The sequence below is a fragment of the Loxodonta africana genome, chromosome 13 (assembly GCF_030014295.1).
Source record: "Loxodonta africana isolate mLoxAfr1 chromosome 13, mLoxAfr1.hap2, whole genome shotgun sequence".
Classification (NCBI taxonomy): domain Eukaryota; kingdom Metazoa; phylum Chordata; class Mammalia; order Proboscidea; family Elephantidae; genus Loxodonta; species Loxodonta africana.
The window spans coordinates 31,614,374-31,627,574 of record NC_087354.1 but is presented as its reverse complement, the minus strand read 5'-3'; the positions used below and the strand labels follow the sequence as shown (position 1 = coordinate 31,627,574).

General features: G+C 53.2%; 1 protein-coding gene across 3 annotated transcripts in view; it reads right to left on the bottom strand.

Moving 5' to 3' along the window:
• SLC28A1 (solute carrier family 28 member 1) overlaps positions 1-1,708 on the bottom strand; it is a 53,246-nt gene extending 51,538 nt beyond the window's left edge. For all 3 annotated transcript variants that reach the window (XM_064267172.1, XM_064267174.1, XM_064267173.1), the window contains exon 1: positions 347-1,708. In XM_064267172.1, the coding sequence (XP_064123242.1) occupies positions 347-442 (96 nt within the window). In that variant the 5' untranslated portion in view covers positions 443-1,708. The remainder of the gene's footprint in view (positions 1-346) is intronic.
• Positions 1,709-13,201: the final 11,493 nt, after the last annotated feature.

Below are 13,201 nucleotides of genomic sequence, written 5' to 3'. Positions count from 1 at the left end.
GATTGGGACTTCCTAAGTGACCTTGCCCCCACCATCATCTGATTCTTCACCCATTAAATCACAGCTGAACTGTTGCTTCCTCACTGAGATCTTCCTTGACCTTCCAGACTAAGACAGGCTAAGCTGGCACAGAGTAGGTGCTCAGTAAATGTTTAATGAGTAAAATAAAAGGTGCTTTGTGCAGAGGAGGACAACACATGGGGGGGTTTCCTATGTTCAAGCAAGGAGGTGAGCAGAAGGCATAAAAGGAGGGGTGTGAAGGAAGATGGTAAATAAAGGCCCTTTCCCACCATGGGCTGGGCTCAAGACCAGGAGGCCAAGATGGTGGATGGGGAAGGGAACATACCAGATTTTCCAAGAACTCAGCCCCCATGTTCTCCAGACCGTTGGCCATGGGTGTGAGAGAGATGGACTCTCTTTGTCTTGGTGTGTTTTCCTCCATGTGCCAGACCTTCCAGCTGAAAGACAAATTCAAGGCCCAAACCTAAAGGGGAGAGGCCAGGCAGGGCCCAGGCAAGGGGTCTGAGGAGACTGAGAAAGGGGAGAGGGTGGGGACCAGATGCTTGACAGTCAGAGCTCTGCCTGGTGGCCACTTGATACCACCCCAAAGCTCCACCTTCACTGTGCGTAGAGACCACAGACTTGGATTCCTCAGCACACAGAGTAAGGCACCATGTGAGGCCTTCCTTCACTCACTGTGAGAGGCAATTCTTCATAAATTCTGGGAGGCCGAGCAGGAACAGGGAAGAAAAATCAGGAAGTATGTACAGCATGTGTATGCATCTGATACAGGCATTCTTCTGAAGAGAAGCTCTATACAAAAAGGTTAAACCCCACTGCTAGTGAGCGATGTCATCACTGTGTATACTTTCCCACCACTGAAGGATGAAGAGACAATATCTTGAAGACAACATTCAAGTCCCTGGATCCAGCTATACCTGAAACCAGTCCTACTCCTGGACTTTTCGATTACAAAAGTCAATATATTCCCTTTTATGTTGAAGCTCTTTTCATAGGCTTGAGCTCATTTGTAAATAATAGTCCTAACTAAGATTCCATCTCTCCCACCTCCTGCTGTCTCTCCTTTTTGTCCTTGGGGAACAACCTACTCAATCCAAACTCCAGCCTGGTTGAGCTGACATACCCAGCGCACGCGCACACACGTAGGCTGAGCCCAGGAAAGCCCAGCTACCTGTGTAAAAAGTGTACACACAGTCAAATAAGCACAGACACTCACACACACCCGGCTGCAAGGAGAGAGACAGAGTCATATTCGTACTCACATATTGTGGGGAACAAGTCACTCTCCGGAGAGATGGAGGAGCCCGTTTCTGTGGACCAACCTGGGTCTGACCTGCTGTGCGTTGGCCTGTCTGTCTTCTCATCTCAGCAGGAAATTCCTGGGCAGAGTCCAGAGTTGGAGTAGGTTGGGCCTCCAACCCAGCTCTGTCCAGCACTCTCCTCAGAGCTGAGGCCGTTGTTGTTGGTGGAGACCCCGACCCTCTCTCAGGGAAAGGGGGAAGGGAAGAGCAGCCCCCGCTATAGCCCTGAATCTACCCTCTACCTGAACCTGCTTCCAAACTGACCACTTCCAGGTCTTCCTCCAGGCCCACCTTTTCCAGAAAGCCCACCAGTGTTATTCTCACCCTTCTCCTCCTCCCCTCAGTTTTTTGGATCATGCATTCTGTCTGTCATTTTGCCTCTTACCCCAGGCTCCCTTTCTTACTGTATCAGACTTATAACAGCAACCTATTTTCTAAGCTTGAAGACAAGGAAGGCAGAGCAGCCTTAAAAAATTGTTTCTGATCTAAGCACAAATATAGTCACAAAAAGAACAAAATCACACAGTTTTCCCCTTGGCTTCATATTTTTATGTTTTTGAACTAGCACCCTAGCAACAATGTGCAAAGTCGAGGGACAAACCCTTTAGTTTTTCAAGCCTCAAACTAAATATTAAACTTATCTGAAAGGGTTGACATCATCTCTTTAATAATTAATTGTACACTCTCAGGACAAAAGCCCTTACGATGCTAAGTACTTCCTGGTAATCCAGGGCAGGGAATTACCTGCATACTCTGGTTGTTTTAGAAGTCTGGAAAATACACGGACAGAGGGCAGGGTATCCCCTCTTGTTAAAAAACATATTTCATTTGCCATTCTGGTTACCAAAACACTGCACGAGCCCTGTTAGACATTTGAATGTGGTAGAAATGTACAGAACCCAGGAAGTTAAAATCTCCCCAACCTGAGCCCTCCAGAGATGACCCGTGTTGTGTTTGTGGCATTTTTTTCAGGCTTTCCTCCTAAGTGTATGTTATTTTTTGTTATTTATTTCACAACATGAAATCATATGATACCAGTGGTTTGGCAACTGGCTTTCTTGGGCACAGCTTCACAACCTGCACCACTTGCTGCTTTGGGGACCAATGTGCCACCTGGATTGTCAACTAAAGGTGGTGTCATCTGGTTTATCCTCATCAGGACACCTGTCTCTATGGGCAGCCTCGTGGCGGGGGAGGGTAGGCTCGGAGCTGCACTTGCTGGGGACCTCATCAAACAGCGATGAAGGGTGAACAGACTTTGCCAAGACTTTGTCCTGAAGGCAAGACCCTCCTTCTCCCTCTTCAGCCCCATTCTAACCTTCTTCTCTCCCCTCCTCTCTGCTTCCCTCCCATCCCTTCCCTCTCCTCATCTACCTTCCTCTCCACCTCTCCTCCCTAAGCGCCCTCTGGAGTTTCTCTCAGTGCCTGGAGGAAAGCTGCAGACACAATACATCCAGGAGTAGCCAAGCTTATTTCAAAACTTTCCCTACATTTACAGCTTATACCCTTTACATCTTCGTGGGCCCTGGTTCTAAAATGAAATCTTAAAAGATTTAATCGGCTGTGTGATGGGTGAACCCTGAGCTTGGAGCCCAAAGGTCTAAATTCAGTCCTGACTCTAAAAGTTAACCTGCTTCCTCATCTGTAAAACGGGGGCTGGAGGAGCGGAGGGACGGTAGTAACTGCTTCACAGGCTCTTACGAGGTGGCAGTGAGCTAATACCCGTGACGTGCTTGGCACAGAGCCTGGCACAGTCATGCTGGCAGGTGTCACAGGGCCCATCTCGGGGCTGTCTGGGCACACTGTTCTCCTCCTCCAGGCCAGGAGACCCCATGTTTCTCCCCTACTCCTCCCCTCGAAGAGGTGGGGCCAACAGTGATCCTGGCCCCCAGAAGCCAAGCTGTCTTTCCAGGTAGAATTTGTCTGAAAGACACAGGCTGAGTGGTTGGAGATGAATAGATTAGGACAGAGCCCCCGTGAAAAGACCAAGAGCTGGAGGACCCTGGGGTGTCCTGTTTCTGCCCCATTAGCTCTGTGACCTCAGCACGTCACTTGACCTCTCTGTGGCCTGGTGTCCTGAGGAGAGGACCTCTGAGGCCCATCCCACCCACTGGGGACCGTCTGAGTGAGGCCCAGGACTGAGCAAGGGCCGGGGTGGTGGGTCTGGGCAGAGTGAGGGGAAAACCATTTAAAAACTTATACATAATTTTTCTTTCAGGCAAGACAAAACAGCACTTGGAAGAGTTTATAAAGAGACTGCTCCACCTCTCTGATTCCTGCCCCACTCCTCAGAGGCAACATTCTTACTGTTTCTGGATTTTAGTTCCTCGGATGTTCACTTGCTGTTTTAGGGGGATTCCTGGCCAAAGATTTGGAAAGAATCATTTCTCCTTGCCAGGCCCCCATATAATAAAAAGGTTATTTTTATAAGGTGGTGAGTCAACATTCAGAACTATAAGAGGCAGACATCATCAGAAGAGTTTTCAACAATCTCCATCTTTTTCTCTCAATTTTGCCCATACTCACTTCTTGGCTCTTGGCAGATGAGGTCTCTTTCATTGAATTGAGTCACATGGCTAAGCAGTGACTGAAAAGAGAGACTCATCAAGTCAAGCTTCATAGATAAGACCTCTTCATGCTTTTCTCCTAAACCTGTTTTCTCCTTTAAGCCTGAGGTGATTGGCAGAAGGACACCCAATAATAGTTTTTCCTTGCTCATTTGGGGCATCAAAAAATGGGATTTGTATAGTCTATAACAGATACAATAGAAAATAAGAAGCATGTAAAAATTCTCAGGACACAGTGAGACAAAAACTGAAGAACAATTTTAGGCTTTTATTCCCCCTGCCCATAACTCTTACAAGTTTTCCTGTGGGAAAGGACTACTCCAAGCTTCACAACACTGTACTCTCCCAGCAGTTAAGTCTCCACAGGTGAGGGGAGCATCCTCATAACCCAAAACACTGAACCCTGCCCCTGTCCCAGTTTACCTGGCATGCTTATCCAAGGGTGCTCTGATACAGTCTACTCCTTGATTCTTTCTGTTCATTGGGAACAGATGGGCACAAATGGCTGTTACCCAATACAAAATTAAACAGTGTGTCTGGGGCTCATGCACCTCAGCAAAGCTGGTAAAATAAGGACGCCTGGTCCCACATCCACGAGGGCCCAAGGCCACCAAAAAAAAAAAAAAAAAAGCCAAGCTGTTGCCATCGAGTCAATTCTGATGCATAAGAACCCTATAGGATAGGGTAGAACTGCCCCATAAGATTTCCAAAGAGTGGCTGGTAGATTCAAACTGCTGACCTTTTGATTAGCAGTGGAGCTCTTAACCACTGTGCCAGCAGGGCTCCCCAAGGCCACCAGGGCTCCCCAAGACCACCAGGGCTCCCCAAGACCACCAGGGCTCCCCAAGGCCACCAGGGCTCCCCAAGGCCACCAGGAAGGGGGAATTTTTACTTAAGCCATTCAGAGACCATTGATTCCAAATATTTAATTGATTGCTACTTTGTGTAATATATTTACCTTGTTGTTTCACTTTCTATCCCTCTCACCTCTCCATCTCATATTAGCTTTTTATACTGTGACAAATTGAGATGTTTCCTTTTCAGTTTGATCCGAATTAAGATGTTCTACAAACCATAAATAAATAAATAAAACCCCTTGCCGTCGAGTCAATTCCAACTCATGGCAACGCCAAATGTTATAGAGTAGAACTGTGTTCCACTGGGTCTTCTTGGCTGTAATCTTTACGAAAGCAGATCTCCAGGCCTTTCTTCTGCGGCACCACTGGGTCAGTTTGAACTGCCAACCTTTCAATTAGTAGTCAAGTGCAAACTGCTGGTGCCACACAGGGCTTTAATTCACATCATCCTGTTGTGGTTGAGGATTATGCCCTTGGTCTTCATGAGTTTGAGCCTGTTACAGATTGAACAGTGTCCCTCCAAAATATGTGATGTAAATCCTAACCGCTATGCCTGTATTTATAATCCCATTTGGGAATGGGTTTTCTTTATGTTAATGAAGCAGGATTTGTGTAGAGTGTCTTAAATCAATCTCTTTTGAGATACAGTAAAACCTGCGAAAGCTGGGATCTGTGTAAGGCCAAAAGCTGTCAGAGAAGGAAAACTCAAATATTCGCTACTGATAGAGAGCAACAGAAAGGTGTGAGAGTGCACCCTGTCAAAGGCAGAAAACTTGCTAGACCCAGAAAAACAAGGCAGTCCCGTTGAGTTCGGGCTCTCACAGCTTTCACTGTATAAAAAAGCAGATTAAGCAAGCACCAGCAAAAAAAGCAGAGATGTTGTCTTAGTTCTCTAATGCTGTTATAACAGAAATACCATAAGCGGATGGTTTTAACAAACAGAAGTTTATTCTCTCACAGTTTAGGAGGCTAGAAGTCCAAATTCAAGGCGCCAGCTCCAGGAGAAAGCTTTCTCTCTCTGTCGGCTCTGGAGGAAGGTCCTTGTCATCAGTCTTCCCCCGGCCTGGGAGCTTCTCAGAGCAGGGATCCCAGGTCCAAAGGACATGCTCCGCTCCTGGCTCTTTTTGCTTGGTTGTAATGAGGTCTCTCTCTGCTGGATTCTCTCTTTTAAATGTCAAAAGAGATTGACTCAAGATACAACCTAAACCTGTAGATTGAGTCTGCTTTATTAACTTAACTGCCTCTAATTCTGCCTCATTAACATCATAGAAGTTAGGATTTACAACACATCGGAAAATTTTTTTAGGAAAATTACATCAAATCACAAAATGGAGGCCAATTACACAGTACTGGGAATCATGGCCTAGCCAAGTTGACACACATTTTGGGGGGACATAATTCAATCCATAACAGATGGGGGACAAGCCACATGATCACTAAGGAAGCTAGGAATAGAAGCTGAAAAGAAACAAGGACCTTCCCTCAGAGCAGACAGACAGAGAGAGTGTTCCCCTAGAGCTGGTGCCCTGATTTCAGACTTCTTGCCTCCTAAACTGTGAGAAAATAAATCCGCTTGTTAAAGCCACTCATTTGTGGTACTGTTATAGCAACACGAGGTAACTAAGACAGAGCCCAGAGGCTATATCCTCCTTCTGAGGTGCACCATTTTCCTTTGGCCATTGGCAAGGGCTTTGGGGGACTATTAATTTGGGTCTCCATTATTCATACTTGGTTAATTATATAATAAAAAAATAATTCCCCATGTGTCCCATCTTTTCCCACTGTCAGAAAAGTGGTCTGATGTGGCACCTACTGACCCTTAGAGCAAAGCCAGATTTTTTTGTTTTTACAGAAGTTGCCGTGAAAAGGATTTTAGGCCTCCCAGGAGGAGCCAGTAAAATGAATTTACCACTGACCAGCCGAGTCCTTACAGAAGGTGCTGGCAAGCAGGTGCCACAAATTAAATAAAATTGTTAAGAAGAACAACAACGGACACCACCTCCGAAGGTCACATCTAGACATGGAAGCTTTCCAGGCCTGTCTCGCCTTCCTCCACCAGGTAGAATTCCACCGATAATATCAAGTCACAAAATCAAAGGCACAGCCTTGTCTCTTGTTCTACTCAGACGAGTACCAACTGTTCTTCCTGTATGGACCTGCAGATTAGACACCGTGACTCATTCTGAAATACTCCTTTCCATTTCACTAAGCCTGTAGAAGCAAGCTTCATTATTCCAAAGGTTATTTATGACCAGTCCCCTTCAGTCTCGTGACTGCAGACATTTGTAGAAGAACCTGACCTACTACAGGAGCTAAACATTGGCTGGCTCCTGGGTCAGGAGCCTCGATTGCAACATTTCCTGCTGGTTCTCTCGGGCCCTCCGTTCCCAGGGGAGTGCTGATTCCCACAGCGGCTAGAGTTGGGAAGACTGATTTTGAAGGCAGTGGCAGAGATCTCTGTTAGCCACTCTGCTTTGAGTGAAGGGAGAAACGTCAGGGTGTCTTGGCCTGGATGAGAAGAGCCGTGGGTGAGTGGGCCTGAGGTGGGTTCTGTAGTCCCAGGAGATAGAGACAACAATGAGACCCCTGGCACGTCTGAGTTTGGCCTTTGCCAGGCTTTGTGCTAACAGTTTTACCTGCATTATCTCAATTAACCCTCACAAAACCCAGTGATGTAGCTGCAGGCCACCGTTTTTACCACCTACCATTCATGGTGGTGTGTGATGGTAGAAACAGCACTATAAAGGGAGCAACTACTGAGAAGCTGAACAGCCTGAGGTAGAACCACAGGCCTTGTGCTGTGTTTTAGTGTGTGGGAGATCTGAGCTTGCACTTGAGGCGTCTTCTCGTATTTCCACTTCACCTACTGCTTGGCCAGCAGGATGGAAGGTCCAGTTTACACTTCGATTCAAGGCCCACACTTGGACCCTATGGCCAAGTATTAGTTTCCTAGGGTGGCCATAACAAAGTACCACAAACTGGGTGGCTTAGAACAACAGAAATTTGTTCTGTCACAGTTCTGGAGGCAAGAAGTCCCAAAATCAAGGTGTCAGAAGGGCCATCCTCTCTCTGAAGGCTATAGGGGAAGGTCCTTCCTGGTCTCTTCCCAGTTCCTGGTGGTTCTTGGCAATCCTTGGCTTGTAGATGCATCATTCCAATCTCTACCTCTGTCTTCACATGGTTGCCTTCCCTTTGGATCTCTGTGTCTGTGTCTCTTCTCCTCTTTTTATAAGGATGCCACTCATGGTGAATTAGGACCCACCCTACTCCAGCATGACCTGATGTTAATGTTACTGATAGCATCTTCAAAGAACCTGTTTCCAAACAAGGTCACATTCACAGGTATGATGGGTTAGGGCTTCAACATATCTTTTTAGGGAACACAATGCAACCCACAACAGGCAGTGAGTTGTATTCTCTTGTCAGACTCCATGAAATCAGGGATACTGTGTCTCTAAACAACTTCCTGAGCAATACCCCAGTGCAAATTCTGCGTGGCTCATTTACTGGGAATCTGACTAAGAAATCTAAGAATGTACTTTTTGCTCTAAAAAACAGTGGACTCTCCCTGCCAGTGGTGAATCAATACCTCTAGGCATAGCAGGATGCCTGGTGGGCCTTAGGCAGGCTCCTTAGCTGAGATGGGTTCTAGCTCAAGCGATTTATTAGGGGGTGCTCTCAGAAGGGGAACAAGGGATGCAGGATAAGGCAGGGGTAAAAAGCAAGAGGAGTCCCTGGGTGGGGCAAACAATTAACATGCTTGGCTGCTAACCAAAGTGTTGGAGGTCTGAGTTCACCCAGAGGTGCCTTGAAAGAAAGGCCTGGTGATCTGCTTCCAAACAATCAGCCATGGAAAACCTTTTGGAGCACGGTTCTACTCTGACAGACACGGGATCTCCGTGAGTCAGAGTTGACTCCACAGCAAATTTTTTTAAAAAGCAAGAATGTGATCTTGGCTGGAGTCTGGCTTTAGTCTGATCCCATGGGAACACTATGGAGAACAAACTCTCCCACAGAATGAGTTCCACCTTGGATTTGAACTGACTTTTGTCTGAGTTGTTCTAAGGTCACCAAATAACCTGGTAATTTGGCTTCCCTTGAAATTTTTCCTTCAGAGGAAGAATTCACTTATCTGGGAAACACGAGTGTCTAGTCTACTGGATGGTTAAGTTTCTCACTGAAATTTACCTAAATGGCTTTTTGGTGTGCAAATTACATTTTATTATAAATTTAGCCAGAAGGAGGCAGCCTCTGAACTTGATCGGCTCCAGGGTACTGACAATATCAAGTTTCTTCATTTACAAAACAGAGCCAGACTCTGCCCTAGGGTGAATTCGTGGAGTTGGTGCCACTCCTCAAAACCTCTTAGGGCCCAGCCTGAAGTCCTAGTATTCTTACTTTGCAGTCTACTAACCTCACCAGCACCACAACCAACCACCACCGCCGCCACCAACCACCGCCGCCACCACCGCCACCACCGCCAACCACCGCCACCACCACCACCGCCACCAACCACCGCCGCCACTACCACCACCGCTGCCATCAACCACCGCTGCCACCACCACCGCCACCAACCACCGCCACCGCCACCAACCACCGCCGCCACCACCACCGCCTCCAACCACCACTGCCGCCACCAACCACCGCCACCACTACCACCACCGCCGCCATCAACCACCGCTGCCACCACCACCGCCACCAACCACCGCCACCGCCACCAACCACCGCTGCCACCACCACCACCACCAATCACCACTGCCGCCACCAACCACCGCTGCCACCACCACCGCCACCAACCACCACTGCCACCACCAACCACCGCTGCCACCACCACCAACCACCGCTGCCACCAACCACCGCTGCCACCACCACCGCCACCAACCACCGCCACCAACCACCGCTGCCACCACCACCACCACCAACCACCACCACTGCCACCAACCACCACCACCAGCCACCACCACCACCACCAACCACCACCGCCACCACCAACCACCGCTGCCACCACCACCACCACCAACCACCACCAACAACAACCACCGCCACCGCCGCCGCCAAACACCGCTGCCGCCGCCAGCCACCAAAGCCAACCACCGCCGCCGCCACCAACCACCGCTGCCGCCACCGCCACCACCACCAACCACCACCGCTGCCACCAACCACCGCTGCCACCACCACCACCAACCACCACCGCCACCACCAACCACAACCGCCACCACCACCACCAACCACCACCACCAACCACCACCGCCACCACCAACCACCGCTGCCACCACCACCACCAACCACCACCACCACCAACCACCACTGCCGCCACCAACCACCGCTGCCACCACCACCGCCACCAACCACCACTGCCACCACCAACCACCGCTGCCACCACCACCACCACCAACCACCACCACTGCCACCAACCACCACTGCCACCACCACCACCAACCACCACCGCCACCACCAACCACCGCTTCCACCACCGCCACCACCAACCACCACCGCCGCCACCAACCACCGCCGCCACCACCACCACCACCAACCACCACCGCTGCCACCAACCACCGCTGCCACCACCACCACCAACCACCACCGCCGCCACCAACCACCGCTGCCACCACCACCACCAACAACCGCCGCCACCAACCACCGCTGCCACCACCACCACCACCAACCACCACTGCCGCCACCAACCACCACTGCCACCACCACCACCAACCACCACCGCCACCACCAACCACCGCTGCCACCACCACCACCACCAACCACCACCAACAACCACCACCGCCACCACCAACCACCGCTGCCACCACCACCACCAACCACCACCACCACCAACCACCGCCGCCACCAACCACCACCGCCACCACCAACCACCACTGCCGCCACCAACCACCACTGCCACCACCACCACCAACCACCACCGCCACCACCAACCACCGCTGCCACCACCACCACCAACCACCACCAACAACCACCACCGCCACCACCAACCACCGCTGCCACCACCACCACCAACCACCACCACCACCAACCACCGCCGCCACCACCAACCACCGCTGCCACCACCACCACCACCAACCACCACCAACAACCACCACCGCCACCACCAACCACCGCTGCCACCACCACCACCAACCACCACCACCACCAACCACCGCCGCCACCAACCACCACCGCCACCACCAACCACCACTGCCGCCACCAACCACCACTGCCACCACCACCACCAACCACCACCGCCACCACCAACCACCGCTGCCACCACCACCACCAACCACCACCAACAACCACCACCGCCACCACCAACCACCGCTGCCACCACCACCACCAACCACCACCACCACCAACCACCGCCGCCACCAACCACCACCGCCGCCGCCGCCACCACCGCCGCTGCCACCACCACTGCCGCCAACCACCACCGCCGCCGCCAAACACCGCTGCCGCCACCGCCAACCACCGCTTCCACCACCGCCACCACCAACCACCACCGCCGCCACCAACCACCGCCGCCACCACCACCACCACCAACCACCACCGCTGCCACCAACCACCGCTGCCACCACCACCACCAACCACCACCGCCGCCACCAACCACCGCTGCCACCACCACCACCAACAACCGCCGCCACCAACCACCGCTGCCACCACCACCACCAACAACCACCACTGCCGCCACCAACCACCGCCGCCACCACCACCACCAACCACCGCTGCCACCAACCACCGCTGCCACCACCACCGCCACCAACCACCGCCACCAACCACCGCTGCCACCACCACCACCAACCACCACCACCACCACCAACCACCGCCGCCACCACCACCACCAACCACCACCACCAACCACCACCGCCACCACCAACCACCGCTGCCACCACCACCACCAACCACCACCACCACCAACCACCGCCGCCACCAACCACCACCACCGCCGCCACCACCACCGCCGCTGCCACCACCACTGCCGCCAACCACCACCGCCGCCGCCAAACACCGCTGCCGCCGCTGCCAACCACCGCTTCCACCACTGCCACCACCAACCACCACCGCCGCCACCAACCACCGCTGCCACCACCACCACCAACCACCACCACTGCCACCAACCACCGCTGCCACCACCACCACCAACCACCACCGCCGCCACCAACCACTGCTGCCACCACCACCACCAACAACCGCCGCCACCAACCACCACTGCCACCACCACCACCACCAACCACCACTGCCGCCACCAACCACCGCCGCCACCACCACCACCAACCACCGCTGCCACCAACCACCGCTGCCACCACCACCGCCACCAACCACCGCTGCCACCAACCACCGCTGCCACCACCACCGCCACCAACCACCACCACCAACCACCGCTGCCACCACCACCACCAACCACCACCACTGCCACCAACCACCACTGCCACCACCACCACCACCAACCACCACCGCCACCACCAACCACCGCTGCCACCACCACCACCACCAACCACCACCAACAACAACCACCGCCACCGCCGCCGCCAAACACCGCTGCCGCCGCCAGCCACCACCGCCAACCACCGCCGCCGCCACCAACCACCGCTGCCGCCACCGCCACCACCACAACCACCACCGCTGCCACCAACCACCGCTGCCACCACCACCACCAACCACCACCGCCACCACCAACCACCGCTGCCACCACCACCACCACCAACCACCACCACCACCAACCACCGCCGCCACCAACCTCCACCGCCGCCGCCGCCACCACCGCCGCTGCCACCACCACTGCCGCCAACCACCACCGCCGCCGCCAACCGCCGCTGCCGCCAGCCGCCGCCGCCGCCAACCACCACCGCCGCCGCCACCAACCACCGCTTCCACCACCGCCGCCGCCACCAACCACCGCCGCCACCACCACCACCACCAACCACCACCGCCGCCACCAACCACCGCCGCCACCACCACCAACAACCACCACCGCCGCCACCAACCACTGCTGCCACCACCACCACCACCAACCACCGCCGCCACCACCACCACCAACCACCACCACCGCCGCCACCAACCACCGCCACCGCCACCAACCACCGCTGCCACCACCACCACCACCAACCACCACCGCCGCCACCAACCACCGCTGCCGCCACCAACCACCACCGCCACCGCCACCAACCACCGCCGCCACCAACCACCACCACTGCCACCAACCACCGCCGCCGCCGCCACCACCACCGCCGCCGCCGCCACCACCCCCCGGGTTTTTTTTAAGGAATCACCATCTTTCCTATCCTACAGTACCCCTGCTTTCCAGAGGCTCAGGGGGACATATGACCCAAGCCAGCCCAATATCAGAGTCACTTTCTTGAGTGAAGACACAGTAACAAAACTCCATTTGGGGTGATTCATCAGAAAAGTACACTTAGGGTGATGGTCAGTAAGTTCCAGACCCCAAGGTCCCCAGAGCTGCTCTGGTTACTTA